Source organism: Capra hircus, chromosome 17 (assembly GCF_001704415.2).
Source record: "Capra hircus breed San Clemente chromosome 17, ASM170441v1, whole genome shotgun sequence".
In the NCBI taxonomy this organism is placed as follows: domain Eukaryota; kingdom Metazoa; phylum Chordata; class Mammalia; order Artiodactyla; family Bovidae; genus Capra; species Capra hircus.
The window spans coordinates 15,511,846-15,531,604 of record NC_030824.1 but is presented as its reverse complement, the minus strand read 5'-3'; the positions used below and the strand labels follow the sequence as shown (position 1 = coordinate 15,531,604).

Below are 19,759 nucleotides of genomic sequence, written 5' to 3'. Positions count from 1 at the left end.
GTTTTGGTAAATGGAGGTTTTACTGTGTGCTTCCTGTAGTCCCTGAGAGGCTCTGCTGGTAGAAGTATTGTAACTATGCTATTAAGTTTGAAAAATGTGGTGCACATTTTGCAGGGGAGCATAAAATGTTTTCTAGAATAACTTTAAAAAATATAGTTGGGAACGTTCTGGAGATGGATCCATGATGGTATACAGCCACATGACTCTACTTAATGCCACCAAACTGTAGGATTAAAAATGGTTAAAGTGGGGACTTCCTGGCAGTCCAGTGGTTAAGATTCCATGCTCCCAATGCAGAGAGTATGGGTTCGATCCCTGGTTAGGGAACTAAGATCCGGCATGCTGTATGGTGTGGCCAAAAAGAACACAAATGATCAACATGGTAAATTTTATGTATATTTTACCACAACAAAAAAGTTTTTAAATAAAATCAATAGTACACACGGGTGGAAAGTTCACCAAAGGTGACTCTCAGAATATTATAACAGAAATTTTTAAATCTCCCTGATTGTCAAATAGAGAATGACAAAAGATAGAGAATGATCAAAGAATGGTCTTTTATCTGGAATGACTAGGCAGTGTCCCCACTAGGCAGTGTCCCCACTTTGGACACACGTTGGAAATAGGAAGCACAGAAATAATCGGTGATCTCGCCTGTCCTCTTTTCCTTCCGAGGAAAGAACGTTGGCCCCAACAACTCTGCTTTGGTCCAAGGTTACGTGGTGAGTCAGTGGCAAGACTAGAAATAGAAGGCTGGCATCCTGATTCAGTCCCCTGTTCTCACTTCTAAAACTACTGGGGAACATTTCCAGTTCCCCTGTCTGCACCTCACAGAGGGTTTTTTGAAGACAGACATCTGGCTGCACTGGATCGGAGGCAGATCTCGTTGAGAGCTGAGAGCACTGGAAACACAGTGATCTTTACCATCAAGGGTGCAGCTGGCATCCTGGCTTGGGGTGGGCCCTGTGTCAGCAGGTGGTCGGGGGCTCAGCTTGCCTGTCTTGTCCATCCGGTACAGATTCTTGTAAATAGAGCCAGAGTCAGAGTCTCACAGTTGGAGAGAATTTGTGTGTGTCATTTAGCACAGCTTCCTAGCACTTGCCCCACCATTTCTTTTACCCTTTCCCTGGCAGACTTCACTAACAGAGCTTTCTCTCAAATCTTTTCTCTCGGGCCCACAGTGGCCTCCGAAACTTTTCTGACACTGCTGTTTACAGGCATGACTAGTCCCAACTTGGAAGTAATACCAGAACTCCAAAGTCCATTTGCTAATCCTGTCAAATAATCCCCCTTCCAAGGTAGAGGATCCCTTCCCCAGCCTCCCTCACAGGTGGGCTTGGGGCACCTGGGACTCAAGACTTAAAGTGACTCAAGATTGCCCAACTGATTTTTCTGGCAACTCTAACTCTTGGAAAGTTCTTTCTGGTTTTGAACTAAAGCCTGTAACTTCCAACCATTGGTTCTATTACAGCAAAACATTTGAAACAGGGAGTAGTCTTATATTTCCAACCAAAGTAGGAAGTTAATATTGATTAATGATCATAGTACTTGATTAGTAATAAAAATAACTTGTTTTTCTTTTTTCTTTTATTATTTTAAAAAATAACTCATGTTTAATTTGGCACATACCGCATGCCAGGTGCCTGAGTACTTTGCATGAATTAGCTCATACACTCTGTGTGACACTTCTGTGAGAGAGCTACTTTTTATTTTATTATCCCTGTGACAGTGGATTTGCTATCTCTTCAGCTCTCCTGACTCCATGTCATCTTTTCTTTTCTAACTGAAACATTTCAAATCCCACCAGGATTGAGATGTTCTTTTCTGGTAGTTTTATCTTTCCGAACAGTTTATAGAAGTCCTTGGGGTTTGAACAACACGGAGTAGTGGGCTGGCCCCACCACTGTCCTGGGCTCTTTGGGTGGCTTATCACACCACTGACACCCATTGCTCTGTTAGATCACCACCAGCCCTACTGCGTGTTTTTGTTTTGTTTTGTTAAATACCTTTGTTTATTTGAAGGTTTTTTTAAAAATACCATCCTGTTAAGCCTTCTCATGTTGGTTTTGGCCCCTCCTTCCAGTTCCCAGGGGTGTTTCCCACTCTAGTTCTGTGTCTAGTTCCTCTGCGTCCTCCCAGTTTCCTGTCACCGTCATAAAATCGGCGGACAGATCTAATCACATGGCTGGAGCCCTCCTTTCAGTTGAACACTGGGCAGGAATAGCCTCCATTTACTGCTCTCTGGGAAGCAGGTAAATGGTTTTGGAAAACATTTCATTGAGCACCAATGTCACTCTTACTTGTTTTCTATTGTAGTAAATAAGCAGCCAGTTTCTTGGAAAGCTAATGGACAGTTGATGTGTTGATTCTAGAGAAATATTTTGGGCCTGGTTGTCACCAAACAGATTCTTGTCCCTAGTACTTGTTTCTCTGCTTCCTGCCTAGTAATTAGTGTTGTCCTAAAATAGCGGAAGGAAACTAAAGAGGGTAATTTGCAGAAGTAATCATTTGTGCTACAGGGGACGGATAGCTCCCTGGAAGAGATGATCCTAGCTGTTTTCTCTCTTTTCTTTTGTATTTTAGGGCGTTCTGTGGTTTGACTCAGAAATTCTAGGTCATGCACCCAGGACAGGTGATTCTGAGTTAGTGTCAGTACCTCTTGCTTTACAGAGGCTGGATGGAGAGGGGCTGGTGGAGTAGGTTGGGGTAGGAAGGGCAGATGGAAAAGTGAGGGGGCACACCTGGACTGCATCGAGAGAAGAAAGAAGGATGAAGGAGGCAGCGCTGAAATTCATCGAGCATCTGCTGGATGCTGGGCACTGGGCTTGGTGTGTCACCCAGAGAAGGGGGTTATTACCCCCACTTGCAGATGAAGAGACTGAGGGTCTGAGAGGCAGTGAGCTGCCCCTGGTCATAGGACTGATAAGAGTTAAGTCAGGGGACTTCCCTATTGGTGTAGTGGCTAAGACTCTGTGCTCCTGCTACCGGGCTTGAGTTTGATCCCTGGTCAGAGAACTAGATCTACTTGCCACAACTAAGACCTGGCATAGCCAAATAAATTTTTTTTTTTTAAGTCAGCATTGGAACCAGGGTCTGGAATGTTCTAAAGCCCAGGTTTTTTTCCGTGGCACCATGATGCCTCAATCAGCTGCCTCTCAAGAGGAAGGGCATTGAGGAGCAGGAATGGAAACACAAACATCAGTGGAGGGAAGAGAAATATGGTGGCGAGGTTTCTCCGAGCTGAGGGCGTCTATAGCTCTCAGCCTGCTGGGGCAGAGAGCACTGAGGTTTGCCCTCGCCTGTTGGGAAAGCCCCGTGGTGATGGTGAGCAGCTGTTTACTGCCTTCTGTCCTTCCCCCTGCAGACGGTCTAGGCCCCTGGGGAAGGGAGTGTTTGGGCCACTGCTAGTATGGTTAGCCTGGACGCCAGGGGTTGGATGAAACCAAGCAGTATCCTGTCAGGATAGCTGTTCTCTTCTGCTTTTTAGAAACAGAGCACTTTAGGTAAGAGAGCCATAAAGCCAGTATCTTTACCGCCTGCCCTATTTTCTGGTTGACTTCCATTGTAGAAAAAAAGAATTGGAGAGAGAGTTCTCACACAAAACTATTTGCAATATATTAAACAGAATTTTGTTTTCCATGGGTTTTACTGACACTTGTACTGGCCCTGGGATCGCCCGCCTTCCCCTCATGGTAGCAGCACCGCCTCCCACCATGGCTGTTGGTGTGCTTGTTGGTCTCTTGCACTGACGCGGTGCCCTTTTGAGTTAAAGGTGCTACGACTCCCATTTGTGTGCGCCACACGGAGAATCACAAAGTGAGTTCTCTCAGCAGTGGTTGAGATAACTGCTCATGCATCATTGTGGAATTTCAGACAACTAGTCATCCTGGAACGAGCTGAAATTTTGGTGCCACATCTGAAATGAGTCTGAGTGGGGACAGTGAGGGAGCGTGTTGCATTGTGTGTGGTCTGAAGGTTCTCTCTCTGGCCTCTCCCCCCACCAGCAAGCCAAGTTGCAGCAGCAGATGGACCTGCAGAAGAATCATATTTTCCGTCTGACTCAAGGGCTGCAAGAAGCTCTGGATCGGGCTGATCTGCTGAAGACAGAAAGGAGTGACCTGGAATATCAGCTGGAAAACATTCAGGTGAGAATCAGCACCGGGAGCTTACAGAAAAACTGTCTACAGAGGCCAAGTGTGATGGCTCAAAGCCACCTGGTAAGATGAGCAGTCTCTTCATGTTGTGTATTCTCGTATTTTATTACAAAAACTCTTCAAATGTTAAGAGAAGCTGGGAAATTTCTATCATGACCACCCTCTAGATTCTTCTACTCACCATTTGCTATTTTTGCTTTTTCACGTATCTTTTGTACTTGAGTCTGTCTTTGTTGGGTGGGGGACAGTGGGCAGTAAGATCAGGACTAAGTAAATAACAATTGGCTCAGTGTGGCTTTTGTTGAATTTTTCATTTGTTAGTGTTGTAATGACTTTATTTCTTGTTAAAGTATCGAATTTAAAAGTCTGCTTCTTTCGGCATCTGAGGTGCTTTTTGTTTTCATGAATCTTAGGTTCTCTATTCTCACGAGAAGGTGAAGATGGAAGGCACTATTTCCCAGCAAACCAAACTCATCGATTTTCTGCAAGCCAAAATGGACCAGCCCGCCAAAAAGAAAAAGGTGGGTCAGAGGGTGTGAAAAGCAGGCAGTGGGCAGTTTCGTTCAATCATCATGATTCCGTGAAGGTCACCGGGGTAGATAATCCTAGGAACGTCGGAGAAGACAGAATGCACAATTTCTTTGTTTTGGGTTGAAAAAAGAGGCTTTGAGATCATCAGAATGGCTCTGAAGAGAGGCTGTCAGTCTGGAATCTGTGACACACTGTACTGTGTTCATGGCCTTTAAAATTGTGCTGCCTTCCTCTGTGAAGGAATGATATTTTTTTCCCAAGCAGCTGGGGAGGAGGAGGCAGCAGAGAGGAAGGCTGAGTGTTCAGGTTGGCATCCCAGATTCCAGAGGGGGTTCTCTGCTCGTGTGTAAGGGACTCTAGAGAGATTAGAGGTCATTTGTGTGCCATTCTAGGATTTCCCAGGTGGTGCTAGTGGTAAAGAACCCGCCTGCCAATGCAGATAGATGTAAGAGAAGCAGGTTTGATCCCTGGATTGGGAAGATGCCCTGGAGAAGGGCACAGCAACCCATTCCAGGATTCTTGCCTGGAGAATCCCACGGACAGAGGAGCTTGGCGGGCTGTAGTCCACAGGGTCACACAGAGTCGGACACGACTGAAGAGGCTGAGCACGCACACACATGGGATTCTAGACAGAGAGGGGTTCTTAGGTCACAGGGATGGGATTCCAAAGGTATTAATAGGTCATCTGTATGGGGCCTGAGAAGGAATCTCAGGTCATGCACAAGGGACTCCAGAAAAACTAGACATCATCTGCTCAGTCCCTCTGATTGAATCAGTAGGAGACTGGGGCCCAGAGTGCTGCTGTGACCTGCTGAGAGAGTCGGACTGGATAGCTGTCCCCTCCATGGGGTGCTGCTCCATCCCTGCCTTTAAAATGGTAACCATTTAAAACAATGACCAGGAGATAGGGATGGACAGGCTGATAGATACACATGGAAGATTTTTTAATAAGCCCGAAGCGTGCTTCCCTGAACCACTGCAGCCTTCATGGTAGTTTTGGCCAGGTGTTCTCAGTTCAAGAAGGTCTCTAAGGAGCTGGAAACTTCCCGAGGCGCTCAGATGTCAGCGTAGCACTGATGATGGTACAGGAAGGGGAGATGGGCTGAAGGGTGTCTTATGATGCTGAGTTCTCCTTCTGGAGAACAGAGCAGCAGGAGAGGCGAACAGCGGTGTCTGTCGAACGCGGACTTGCTTGTGTGCTGTGTGACTGTGCTTATGTGTGCTGATGCTGGTGAATCTTTTTTATTTTAGCAGTGGACTGTTATCTGATTATGTCACTTGATGTAGTCAGGGTATTCCCATGTGTTTTTTGGTTGTTAATTTTGTTTTCAGTCTCATTATCCTATGTTTTACTTATTTCTCCCATGTACAATACATATTCCATTTGCATTTTTTTTCTTGGCATAAGCCCCTTGTGTTGACATCATTTTAGTATCTTTTTTTTTTTAAAAAAAAAACAACCACCACTCATCTCTGTGTCTTATAACTAAGCATCATGAGACAAATTCAAGGCAAGATTTCTGAACCATCTCTCCTGATTCCATCCTCCACTTCCATTTTTTTTTTGAGGGTAAAGTCTCAGGAAATGGCTCTCCTTGGGATTGCTAAAGGAAGAGGTGGTGGCAGTTCAAGCATCTTTAACCCTCTCGGTGGAAACTTCCGCACCCCCATTTTTTTCCAGCCAGCTGGGAGGGGCTGTGGCTCAGTCCCCCCACCCCTTCACATGCCATTTTTACTAAACCCGCTTGCAGTGAGTATGCACCCGGCTCTCATGGTCTGCTCCTCCCGAGGCAGAGTTCCTTTAGTTAGTTCCCAGTGCCAGTTTCCAGGAGTTAGGAGATATCTCTGTTTCCATTGCTAGGGTTTATTTAGTCGACGGAAAGAGGACCCTGCTTTGCCCACACAGGTTCCTCTGCAGTACAATGAGCTGAAGGTGGCTCTGGAGAAGGAGAAAGCTCGCTGCGCGGAGCTCGAGGAAGCCCTGCAGAAGACCCGCATCGAGCTCCGCTCCGCCCGGGAGGAAGGTATGGGCGCTCTGGACAGCGAGGGCAGTGCACCAGGCCAAGGGCCCGTCTCAAGGAGATGAGCGGAGTCTCAGCCTGGTGGTGACGGCACCCTCGGCATGGCCCATATGGCACCCCGGGTGTCCTTGTGGTCTCAGGCCTTTGAGAGCCAGACCCTGGGCAGTCCACTTGGTTGGGGCCTCTGGGGGACCCCACTAACCTAAAGGCGCTGGACTGGTCTCTCTCCAGCTGCCCACCGGAAAGCTGCAGACCACCCACACCCATCTACGCCGGCTACCGCCAGGCAGCAGATTGCCATGTCCGCCATTGTGCGGTCACCCGAGCACCAGCCCAGCGCCCTGAGCCTGCTTGCCCCGCCGTCCAGCCGCAGGAAGGACTCTTCCACTCCAGAGGGTATGTTCTCAAGGGGCCACTGGACCTGCATTGACCTTTTTTTTTTTTTTTTCAAATGGACTGAGAACTGCAGACCTGGAGTGAAAATGACAAGTGATAATATGGAGGGCTAAAGAATAAGCAGTGAGCCTTCTCCCAACCCCAGTTCCCTTACCCAGGGTCAACCATTGTATTCTTCCAGCCATAGCTCATGAGCTAACTGCATGTCTATTATTTAGGTGTCCTATAATCATACTTAAGGGATATGAGAAAATAATAATCCTCTTTGCTTTCATAAATATCAGCCCACAGTGCTGTACACTGCAGAACATCTTTCTTCTTTAATTAAAATGCCTTCTTAGCAGGTTTCATATTAGCCCATATGGATTGACCCCATGTTTTTAGAGGGCTGCGTGGTGTTCCATGATGGTGGGGGGTTTATAATTCACCTGTTAATCCAGACCCCAGTTGACAAGCATTTAGGTTATTTCCAATTCCTTGTTTCCATACACACCCTGCAGTGAACACTCTGCACAGCTATGGGTGCTATGACTTTCGGATAAGTTGTTGGGAAATGAGTCACTGGGTTAAAGGTTGTATGTATTCTGAAGGTTGATTGTACCAATCTTTATACCAGTGGTGTGAGGAGTTTTCTTTGTGGTTTCAAATGTACTCATTTACCTAGAGATGGGATGGACTTTAAAAAAAGCCAAGGAAGTTGGTTTGGAAAGTCACAGGGAGAGCAGAGTAGCTGTGGTTTAATATCAGGGTATCACCATCAACCTACTTCAGCTGCCAGTCTCAGTGGAATTTTGTTGTCATTTCTTCTTTAGTAATGATGTCATCTCGTTTCCCATGTTTACATAACACCTTGAATCAAAGAGCTTCACTCTTAAAGTCTTCAAAGTGGTGCTGTTAACACAGATGAAAATCATTTTGGCCCCTGGGTTCTTCCATGAGGTTGCATATAGCGGCTCCCTGAGTAGTCTATAACACTCCAAACATCTCCTTTGTGTGCATGGCATGTTCAGAGTGCATTTGTGTTATTTATTCCTCATGACTTTTCTGTTAAAGGAAGAAGACAATGTTGTTCGGAGAATCCAATTTGGATTCAGAAATTTGGATCCTGAGCTTTTCTATTTAAAGCTGCTTTTACCTAGTTAGGTCACTATTGAGAAGGGAGCCGTCTAAACAGAAAAAATTAATCTTGTTAGTTTTAACTGATTGAAATTTAAATGCAGAATCAGTTCTTTGAGGCTTAAAACTTGGATTTTTAAAAAAGGATGTTATTCATGGAAGTATTGGGCATGAAGGGGGACTTCTTCAGTCAGTCTATGTATTTAATAGTCAGAAAGTCTGTATTGCAGAATATTGTTTTTTTTTTACCATAGTATAAACATACTTTAATTCTCATCAGTTACAAGCTTGCAAATTTCATGTTTTACATAAATAATTAATGCAAAACCATGGTTGCTACATCTGGAACTTACTTCAATTCATTTGCTGTGTTTGTTTACTCACACTTTGGTTATGAAAATATTATAACACATTATTGGTCTTGTATTGAACAGAAATTCTCTATGAAATAATCTGAAGCAAGAAGCTAAAATGAAGTCTTTAAAATTATTTAAATATATTCAAGAATGGTGATTTTTAAACTGGATTTTGGAAAGTGCTCCATGATCTCATCTGGAAAATATACCTTTCATGACTGAAATATTTACAAACAACTGATTTAGAAGCATATGTTTGTTTATGCTCACAAACAGCTATGCCATCATATTAACCATCTCCTACTGGGAATGTGTTTTTAAATAAAACCTAATTCCTAATAACCAGATAATGGTGATCCTAATTTGATTCCTATAAATCTAGACACATCTGTTAGTGTTAAAATAGTTTCACAATCTGTCACTAAGATGCTTTTTTTTTTTAACAGCTTTATTGAGATATAATTCACATACCATACAGTCCATTTGTTTGAAATGTATAATTCAGTGATTTTTTATTAAAGTAAGTTCACAAGGTTGTATAATCATCACATTTGAATTTTTAAAACATTTTTGGTCCCTCCACTCGACCACCAAAAAAATACCCCCTAACCTCATTGGCAGTTACTTGCCATTTCCCCCTTCATGGAACCTCTGACAGGCACCAGTCTGCTTTCTGTCTCCATGGATTTGCTGTCCTGGACAATTCCCGTAAAGGAAGCACCTTGTATAACTTTCTGTGTCTGGCTTCTTCTGTGGAGCATGTTTTCCGATTCATCCATCTTGTAGCATTTATCAGTTCTTCCCTTTTTTTAATGGCAGAATAACATTCTATTGTGTGATCATCACATTTTGTTTATGTATTAATCCGTTGATGGACATTTGGGTTGGTTCCATTTATGGCTGTCATAAATAATACTGCTGTGAACATCTGTGCACAAATTTTGTGGCTCCATATGTTCTCAGTTCTCTTGGCTTATAGACCTAGGAGTAGAATTGCTGGGTCATCTGGTAATTCTGGACTCCACAGTGGCTGCATCATTTGCTTTTCCACCAGCAGTGCATGAGGACCTTCATTTCTCCACATCTTCATCAACACCCATTTCCTATATTTTTGAGTCTAGATAATCCAGTGACCGTGAACTAACCTCTCACTGTGGTGTTCATTTGTGTTTCCCTAATAAAGAATGACATCAAGCATCTTTTCCTGTGCATCTCGGCCATTTATTTATCTTCTTCAGAGAGACATTTGTTCACATCCTTTGCCCACTTTTTAATTGGGTTGTCTTGTTGTTATTGCATCATAAGAGTTCTTTCTGCATCCTATCTACAGGCTCCTTGCCAGAGAGATGATTTGCAAACGTTTCTCCCATCCTGTGGGTGTCTTTTCACTTTCTTGATGGTATTATTTTGCAGCACTGTGATTTTTTTTTTTTATTTTTTAGTTTTTAAATTCTTTAATTCTTACATGCGTTCCCAAACATGACCCCCCCTCCCACCTCCCTCCCCATAACATCTCTCTGGGTCATCCCCATGCACCAGCCCCAAGCATGCTGTATCCTACGTCAGACATAGACTGGCGATTCAATTCTTGCATGATAGTATACATGTTAGAATGCCATTCTCCCCAATCATCCCACCCTCTCCCTCTCCCTCTGAGTCCAAAAGTCCGTTATACACATCTGTGTCTTTTTTCCTGTCTTGCATACAGGGTCGTCATTGCCATCTTCGTAAATTCCATATATATGTGTTAGTATACTGTATTGGTGTTTTTCTTTCTGGCTTACTTCACTCTGTATAATCGGCTCCAGTTTCATCCACCTCATCAGAACTGATTCAAATGAATTCTTTTTAACGGCCGAGTAATACTCCATTGTGTATATGTACCACAGCTTTCTTATCCATTCATCTGCTGATGGACATCTAGGTTGTTTCCATGTCCTGGCTATTATAAACAGTGCTGCGATGAACATTGGGGTACATGTGTCTCTTTCAATTCTGGTTTCCTCGGTGTGTATGCCCAGCAGTGGGATTGCTGGGTCATAAGGTAGTTCTATTTGCAATTTTTTAAGGAATCTCCACACTGCTCTCCATAGTGGCTGTACTAGTTTGCATTCCCACCAACAGTGTAGGAGGGTTCCCTTTTCTCCACACCCTCTCCAGCATTTATTGCTTGCAGATTTTTGGATCGCAGACATTCTGACTGGTGTGAAGTGGTACCTCATTGTGGTTTTGATTTGCATTTCTCTAATAATGAGTGGTGTTGAGCATCTTTTCATGTGTTTGTTAGCCATCCGTATGTCTTCTTTGGAGAAATGTCTATTTAGTTCTTTGGCCCAGTTTTTGATTGGGTCGTTTATTTTTCTGGAATTGAGCTGCATAAGTTGCTTGTATATTTTTGAGATTAGTTGTTTGTCAGTTGCTTCATTTGCTATTATTTTCTCCCATTCAGAAGGCTGTCTGTTCACCTTGCTTATATTTTCCTTTGTGGTGCAGAAGCTTTTAATTTTAATTAGATCCCATTTGTTTATTTTTGCTTTTATTTCCAGAATTCTGGGAGGTGGATCATAGAGGATCCTGCTGTGATTTATGTCTGAGAGTGTTTTGCCTATGTTCTCCTCTAGGAGTTTTATAGTTTCTGATCTTACATTTAGATCTTTAATCCATTTTGAGTTTATTTTTGTGTGCGGTGTTAGAAAGTGATCTAGTTTCATTCTTTTACAAGTGGTTGACCAGTTTTCCCAGCACCACTTGTTAAAGAGATTATCTTTACTCCATTGTATATTCTTGCCTCCTTTGTCAAAGATAAGGTGTCCATATGTGTGTGGATTTATCTCTGGGCTTTCTATTTTATTCCATTGATCTATATGTCTGTCTTTGAGCACTGTGATTTTTTAAAAATAAAATTTCCCTCCAGAATTCAGCCGGCGTCTTAAGGAGCGCATGCACCACAACATCCCTCACCGGTTCAACGTGGGACTGAACATGCGAGCCACGAAGTGCGCCGTGTGTCTGGATACCGTGCACTTCGGACGTCAGGCATCCAAGTGTCTGGGTAAAAGCAGCCGCTGTGCATTTGGGGTAGGGCCCCTGTGCGTCTCCACTAAAGTTCTGTCCAACGGTTGTTTTTTTTTTTAAAACATTCCTCATCATACAGTTGCTCAGTCATGTCCAACCCTTTGCAACCCCATGGACTATACAGTCCATGGAATTCTCTAGGCCAGAATACTGAAGTGGGTAGCCTTGCCCTTCTCCAGGGGATCTTCCCAACTCAGGAATCGAACCCGGGTCTCCTGCTTTGCAGGCAGATTCTTTACCAGCTGAGCCACCGGGAAGGCCCATCATATAAGTGCATTCATTTTCACACGTTTAGTCTTAGGGGGAGGACACTGTTTTCCCCGTGTTCAAGGTTGTTGCATTTATATGCATTTTCAGCCCATGTCTCCAATCGCCTGTGTAAAATGCCCTGGGCTTTGTGAACTTCCAGCCTCCTTTCCCTCAGGCTGGTCTCTCCTCACCTTTAAGCTGTGTCCTGGCTTCAAGGGAGATGTGCAGATGTGTCCTTTGCACTGCTGTCTGTGGCAGCCTGGGAGAAGCCAGGAAGACTGGATTGAGAGAGCTTGGCTGTCTCCATAGGGGCCTGGGGCCTGGGAGGGCTGAGGGGTGCCCTGAGTGGCAGAGCCAGGTAGGGTGGAGCTCAGGGGCTGGCTGGCGGATGCAGGGAAGGTCCAGCAGCAGTCGGGTGTGTTTTCAGCCTGTCCACTGCTTTTCCCTAGAATGTCAGGTCATGTGCCATCCCAAGTGCTCCACGTGCTTGCCAGCCACCTGTGGCCTGCCAGCCGAATATGCCACACACTTCACCGAGGCCTTCTGCCGCGACAAGATGAACTCCCCGGGCCTGCAGTCCAAGGAACCCAGCAGCAGCTTGCACCTGGAAGGGTGGATGAAGGTGCCCAGGTATTGCTGCAGGGAGGTTTGGCCTGGCAGCGGGTGGGCAAGCGGTGGCTGGTGAAGGGCAGCAGGATATGCCGGTCTGGAAAAGGCCACTTTGGGGTAAAGGATTGTTTTGAGCTAAAGGCACTTAGAAAACAGCGGGTGCATGAGGGACACTCTGACCTCCCCGATTTCTCCTGGAAAGTAGGATATATTTCCATGTCAAAGCTGTTCTTCCTGCAGCCTGGAGGAAAGGAGCATTCTTATCTTCAGAGCAGGGGCAAGGCCAGCGGGGAGAAACCTATGCGCACAGACCGTGTTACTTTTTCACAGTAAACTGTTCTTCGTTTGACTTAGGATATAAGCACTTGGGCCCATCTGCTTTGGGGGCTTTATTTGCTTGTGGAGACTCCCACATACACACAAAATTAAACGTGTGTGCACGTCTCTCCTGTTCACGTGTCTTAACATCAGTTGAATTCAGGGCCAGCTCCACAAGCCAGAGGGTAGAAGGAAGCTTTCCCTCCCCACCCCGGCATGTCATTCCTGTTGTTTTCCAGGGAAGCAACTTTACTGGGATTTCCTCTCCTCCCCACTCTTGCCTCCCACCCGATTCTTCCAGGTTCAAACAGTTCTTTCTCACGTCTGTCTTCCCAGGAATAACAAGCGAGGACAGCAAGGCTGGGACAGGAAGTACATCGTCCTGGAGGGCTCCAAAGTCCTCATTTACGACAACGAAGCCAGAGAAGGTAAATTAATGAGTCGGGGAATCTCATTGCACGCAGTTGGCCCAGGTCTCCTAGTCTTGGCGTGAAGGCTCTGTTTTCCGGACTGCGTTGCAAGCCTTCTACGAATTTTCCATTTTTGAAAATTAAAACCCAAGTGACTCCGCTAAAGGTTATTGGTACGATACTCACATCTATAGGTCTCCCCTCTGAAGACCCTGCAGGGTGCTGCCCTGAAGATTCCACCTGCTAATACACCTTCCGAGAACTTCCGCCTCAGCCAACTAACCCCTAAATCTGCATCGTCATCCGAAATTTGACTGTGCTCTTCATCTGACACACTTTACTTTTGTTTTTATCTTCCCTCTCCGCCTTCTCCGCACATCTCCTCCCTCCTCTGTTCTCGTGCGCCTCTCTTTCCACGCATACTCCGTCTCTCTCTCTTCCTCTCGTCTCCCCTTGTTCTTGTTCCTGTTCTTTTGTTTTTCTTTCTGCCCTTCCTCTTTGCACCAAGCTGGACAGAGGCCGGTGGAAGAATTTGAGCTGTGCCTTCCCGACGGGGACGTGTCTATTCATGGCGCCGTTGGTGCTTCTGAACTTGCAAACACAGCCAAAGCAGGTGAGGGACGGCAGGCCCCCCCCCCCCCCCCCGCCCCGGGAGGTGGGCTGGGCTGCAGCCTTCAGCGTGGGTGGGAGGGGCCCCTGTGCAGGATCAGCCTGCAAAGGAGGCTCCCCCGCCCCCCACCTGCACTTCTGCTAAGTAACTGGGATGCAGGTGGCTTGGCCCTCCCTCCTGATGGGGGTGGCGAACTCCACCCTGCGCTCTCTGCCCAATCTCCTAGATGTCCCCTATGTCCTGAAGATGGAGTCTCACCCCCATACCACCTGCTGGCCTGGGAGGACCCTCTACTTGCTGGCTCCCAGCTTTCCTGACAAGCAGCGCTGGGTCACCGCCTTAGAGTCAGTTGTGGCAGGTGGGAGAGTGTCTAGGGAAAAGGCGGAAGCCGACGCTGTGAGTATGCACGCGGGCCAGAGCTTGTGTTTGTAGAGGGGGCTGACTGGGTGGGGGTCCCTTCGGCCTCCCCCTTTGAAGGGTGATGGGATTCTGTGCCCCTAGAGATCCAGGCTTCCAGGCAGGGTCTGGCCTCACAGGTCCCCCCGCCTGAACCCTCTAGAATGAGGGATTTGCCACCGTTAGCCAGCCCTTCAGGGCATACTAGATCTCAGTTCTGGCAGCACAGCTGCAAATTACTTACAAGGAAATACTCTCTCTCCTTTACCCGGATGCTTTTACGTGGCTCAAAGGCTTGTGTTACAAGTAGCACAAAGGGCTGCCAAAAGCCATGTCTCTTTCAGGAAACTTTTTCATAACCTGCTCAACTGCTTTTACGTGATCTGCTCTTCCGAAGGCAGGTCTGAAATCCTACTTCTCCTGAAGATGTTAGAGATGTGGGTGGGCCTTGATTGGCATCACTCCTCCTGGAACGTTCCAGGATACAAACAGTGCTCATCACTCACTGGCATTTCCACCACCAAAGCCCCAATAGCTCTTTTCAAACACTTAGCTCCTAATAAACACTTCAAGTGTTAGCAATCAGAAGTCCTTAGCCACCAGCCTCCCTCTCACGAGAAAGCCCTGTGTTGATGACCCATCTCCCACGTGTGAGCCTTTAACTGAACGCCCCATCCATGTGTGTACAATAGGGCCGTGACTGTACTTCCTACAAGCCTCTTCCTGCGTGGGATCAGGTAAAGAGACTCAGGAGCGGGTTGGTTTGTCGCTGACACTGGGCTTTGCACTTGTGCCGCCGCCTGGAGGGACAGGAGCGTCCACGTGGCTTATTAACCCTTTGTAGTGACACCCTTCATCTTTGGCTTGTTTTGTGTGACAGAATCTATGTCTCCTGTGCTCATTTAGTTCTGCATATAAACCAAGTTATGGCCCCGATGCTAATTAACCACTGCCCAGAGACACCGATAACATTTAGGTCCTGCCTTTTGAGCTCAGATCAAAGTTGGGGGGCAAGTCAGGAGCAGGTGTGTGCTTCTGAGTGTCTGCAGGAGTAACTTGCCCTTCTCCCTGGCATTAAACTTTCCTCTGTTCTTGCCTCTGTCTCTCTGGACAGTCCAGTCACGAACAGTTCAGCCTCACTGTGGCGTCCTTTTTTCTCTTTCTTCTCTTTCACATGTGAAAAGAAATTGCTCGGAAACTCCCTGCTGAAACTGGAAGGTGATGACCGTCTGGACATGAACTGCACACTGCCCTTCAGCGACCAGGTGACGATGCTCTTTTTGGGACATCTGCTGGGATCTGGCCATAGCCGCACGCGTTACAGGACCGTGTCAAGGGGTGGTAATGGGGACATGGCCCCGCTCATGCTCTTCCCGGGGACTTGCACCCTGGCAGGTGGTGCTGGTGGGCACCGAGGAAGGGCTGTATGCGCTGAATGTCTTGAAGAACTCCCTCACCCACGTCCCAGGAATTGGAGCAGTCTTCCAGATTTACATCATCAAGGACCTGGAGAAGCTCCTCATGATCGCAGGTGGGAGGCCAAGGACACGGCACTTTGCCTTCACTTGTAAGGGAAACGATTTGAAACTCACATGTCATGTTTGTCAAACTCGGGGGCAGGCTGGAGCAGGAGGGGCTCTTCCCTCTGGGTCTCTGAAGGGGCCCGAGCCCCTGTGCTCTGAGAGCCTGCCCACCCTGCTGTGTGCATCCCCGTTCTCCCTGGTCTCAGACCCTTCGTTTGCATGCAACACTCACTAACAGTTTGACACATATTTATTTCTTTCTTCCTACACACACACACACTCTTTCTCACTTATTCTGAACCACGTGAGAGTCAGTTGGAGCTCTGACTCCAGATTCTTCAGCCAGTCAGCTAAGAACAAGGGCATTCTCTTACATACCCAGGGCAGAAAGGCTTTGTTCTCCTCTCTTTATAGGTAATATATTTTTTTTAAAGGAAAACAATAATGCATTGGCTCCATGTTCAAAACATTCACAGTCAAATCTTAACTCAGGCTTGGCCGGCTGGATCCATATGGTCAGGAACTAGCTTTCCTTGATCTCTCGGTGCTTCTCCTCTGTAGGCTTGTTTTCTCGCTTGCTTTCCTTTCTTTTTCCCCACTTCCATCTTAACATTTTCCCTGGGCGCAGTTTTAGGTTCATAGCAGAAGGTAGAGAGAATTCTTGTATACCTCTGCTGTCACACATGCACGGCCTCCTCCATCATCAGCACCTGGGTGGGACATGGCGTGGCCCTGCACTGACACGTCACTGTCATGCCAAGTCCATAGTTTACATTTGGGTTCACTCCTATACATTCTGTGGGTTTGGACGAATGTGTAACAAATATATCTGCCACTATAACATCATACAGAATAGTTTCACATGGTACATTTTTTCTTTCCTTTAGTCACATGGCTCGTGGGATCTTAGTTCCCTGACCAGGGAGTGAACCTTTGTCTCTGCAGTTATAGTGCGGAGTCTGACCACTGGACTGCCACGGAACCCCCATGTCCACTGTTTTATATTATAAAAGTCCCTCGCTGTCTCACAACACAAACGCTCTTGACTTTGGTGGGGAACACATTTGAACGTTCAGTTCACATTCTCCGATTTTTTGTCTGAGGAATTTTTGTTTCCTCCCACAGTCTTGACCAAGAGGCTAGATGTTTTCCTTTTAGATCTAACACTTGGCCCTAACCTGTGTTAATGGGGATTTGTGGAAATTCATGCATCTGTGTGTCCTGGAGTGGCTTTTACTCAAGGTTAGAATGAGACCCGCCATTGTGCTCTGCTGTCCCCGGTCCCCTCAGGAGAGGAGCGGGCCCTGTGTCTTGTGGATGTGAAGAAGGTGAAGCAGTCCCTTGCGCAGTCTCACCTCCCCGCCCAACCGGACATCTCGCCCAACATCTTTGAAGCGGTCAAGGGCTGCCACTTATTTGCTGCTGGCAAGGTAAGTGGTCCTCTGGGCCCCAGCTGGTGACTCTTCTGGGAGTTGTTGTGGCTCCTCTGCTTAACAGTTTGACCTTGGAAGCCCTGTCCTTAAACTGGGTTAAATTTCTGTTGCTTCTTTTCAACGCAACTGGTAGTGGTGCCATTGGCATCACATGAGCAGAGCCAGGGTTGCTCCTGAACACCCAGGGCTGCGCGGCACGGCCCCTCCCCATGGGGGACAACCTGATCTCGTGTCCATGGTGGCAGCTTGAGAGACCCTGCTCCTAACCAGCTTTGCCATGGAGCTGGTACACTCATTGGTGATGCTCTTCTCCCACCCTCCACCCCAACTGCTTTTCAGATTGAGAGCGGGCTCTGCATCTGTGCAGCCATGCCCAGCAAAGTTGTCATTCTCCGCTACAATGAAAACCTCAGCAAGTACTGCATTCGGAAAGTAAGTCCTGGGCCTTGCTGGGCCTGCTTTCCTGGCGAGCTGGTGGGAAGGTGCCTGTGTCTGTTCCCTTCATCCTGGGTGGCCTCCTTAGAGAGGGAACAAGAGGGTGCCCTGCTCCCTAGAGGGCACTCCAGAGTGGCCATCAATTTTCTCCCTGCCTTTCCTCCTCCCAGGCGTGAGCAGCCTCTCTAGCCAGCCCTGCAAATTCAGCTTTTTGTGAGGGGAGAGAGGAAAGTGGCTGATGGAGGAGACTCCTCTTTTGAAATAAAAGAAAATAGGAAGCTCTGAGGAGCAAGCAGCCCTGGAGGCCCCTACCAGAATCTTTCTCAGATCACAGAAGTGTCTAGTAATTACCTTTAGAAAAGCCAGTGTTGGCTGTTTTGATAACCCATTTCGGGAGCTGGTTCTCCTTGGAGCAGAGTGTGTTGTGATGTTGCCTGGGGTGCAGACAGGCATCTGCTGGATCACCGCGTTTGCTTTCTTTCCCGAGAAAGCCATCTCTTGTCCCTAGACAGGAATGTTCCACCCATTGTGAGCCTGATGTATTGCAGGTGCTTTTATGGTTGGTCTCAAAAGTAGAAGGAGGGATGAATGTGTAAGGGTCACTACCTGTTAGAGAAACTGTCTTATCTGGGGTGGGCTGTTGTTAGTGTTTCAACTGAGCACCTGTTCTAAACAGATTGGGCTGGCTGTTTCACACACTTTTCACAACAGTTGTGAGAAGCAGGAATGGCCATCCCCAGTTCTCAGATAAGATGACTAAGGTTGGCCAAGATCCTAGGTTATAAAGTTGAGACCCAAACTGAAGTCTGGCTTTCCCCACCATCTCACTACATTTCCCCTGCCATGCAGTTTCCTCATACTTAGTGATCAGTAAATATTTAATGGTGAGGATAACGCTGATTAAAGTTTGCACTGTTAGCTTCAGGAAAATTCTCAGAAATCATTCTTTATTTATAATTCCTGGCCACCATCTGGAGTAAAACGTAACAAGGTTTTTTGCAGCCCTTCCTTAGGGTTGGCCCCTAAACAAGTGGAAGTAATTAGGAAGCCGATAATTCAGACGATGAGAACAGTGATGGTGACAGTAATGAAGTACATAATGTAGATTCCAGGTAGAAACTGAGAAGCTTGGAAAAGGAAGGAAACTAAAACCACTTCCTCCAGCCACCACTGATGGTGTATTCCTCCAGGCTTTTTCTTCTGATTAGAATGTTGTATTTTTAAAGCTCTGTTTGAACGCTACCCCTCTTTCTTAATATGGTGTTTGACTTTTTTGGTTGCAATTTGACCTTTCTAGTCTGTGGTTGCAAAGAACCCAAAGGTAGCAAAGGGACCATGGATCCTTACGAAGAACGTGAAGGGACTTGCTTGGTGTGAAGACCATAGGGAAAGTTGGGTGGCAAACCCTACATGGCCTGGTTGGAGAGCAGGGGCTGCTCCAAGTCAACGCTCACATCCTCCTCTCTGCTGCCCCCCACACCCCCGTCCTAGGAGATCGAGACCTCGGAGCCCTGCAGCTGTATCCACTTTACCAACTACAGTATCCTCATCGGAACCAATAAATTCTACGAAATCGACATGAAGCAGTACACGCTGGAGGGTAGGGCCCGGGCGCACCCCCTGCTGGCGCGTTTCTGGCCCCGCCGCCACCCCGGGCTCCTCTTTGGTCCTGAGGCCCCGCGTCTCGCCTGCCTTTACAGAATTCCTGGATAAGAACGACCATTCCTTGGCGCCTGCCGTGTTTGCCTCCTCCTCCAACAGTTTCCCCGTGTCCATCATGCAGGTGAACGGCGCGGGGCAGCGGGAGGAGTTCCTGCTCTGTTTCCACGGTGAGTCCACCGGTGGCTGGTGGGGGTGCTCAGGGCACCGACAGTCCCAGACAGGGGCCTCGGGGTGGGTCGGGGGTGCTGCTGCTGCAGTACAGGGAACATTGGTCTTGCTCCACCAGCACCCTTGAGGCGCCCCCACCAGGCTGTAGCCAGGTCCATTCATAGTCTCTTCCAGACCGGTCTGCTCTGTCCTTCTTTGTCCCTCACTCTTCTCCTTTCCTCTTTCCTCTCCCTAAATCTCTGGGTCTGTTTCTCCCTCCTCCCCCTGACTCTTCCTCCATCACCCACTTCCTGTCTC

At 47.1% G+C, this 19,759-nt stretch overlaps 1 protein-coding gene across 4 annotated transcripts in view; it reads left to right on the top strand.

Moving 5' to 3' along the window:
• CIT (citron rho-interacting serine/threonine kinase) overlaps positions 1 to 19,759 on the top strand; it is a 172,709-nt gene that overhangs the window by 143,205 nt on the left and 9,745 nt on the right. Inside the window, exons 29-44 of one of the 4 annotated variants that reach the window (XM_018061231.1) lie at positions 4,005 to 4,145; positions 4,568 to 4,675; positions 6,592 to 6,709; positions 6,938 to 7,102; positions 11,489 to 11,626; positions 12,348 to 12,528; positions 13,162 to 13,253; positions 13,744 to 13,848; positions 14,072 to 14,241; positions 14,934 to 14,978; positions 15,426 to 15,506; positions 15,637 to 15,772; positions 17,055 to 17,194; positions 17,537 to 17,629; positions 19,124 to 19,232; positions 19,333 to 19,461. In XM_018061231.1, coding sequence (XP_017916720.1) covers positions 4,005 to 4,145; positions 4,568 to 4,675; positions 6,592 to 6,709; positions 6,938 to 7,102; positions 11,489 to 11,626; positions 12,348 to 12,528; positions 13,162 to 13,253; positions 13,744 to 13,848; positions 14,072 to 14,241; positions 14,934 to 14,978; positions 15,426 to 15,506; positions 15,637 to 15,772; positions 17,055 to 17,194; positions 17,537 to 17,629; positions 19,124 to 19,232; positions 19,333 to 19,461 — 1,951 coding nt within the window. Of the gene's footprint in view, positions 1 to 4,004; positions 4,146 to 4,567; positions 4,676 to 6,546; positions 6,710 to 6,937; positions 7,103 to 11,488; positions 11,627 to 12,347; positions 12,529 to 13,161; positions 13,254 to 13,743; positions 13,849 to 14,071; positions 14,242 to 14,933; positions 14,979 to 15,425; positions 15,507 to 15,636; positions 15,773 to 17,054; positions 17,195 to 17,536; positions 17,630 to 19,123; positions 19,233 to 19,332; positions 19,462 to 19,759 lie in introns of all 4 variants that reach the window. The other 3 variants (XM_018061229.1, XM_018061232.1, XM_018061230.1) reach the window with 3 other exon arrangements.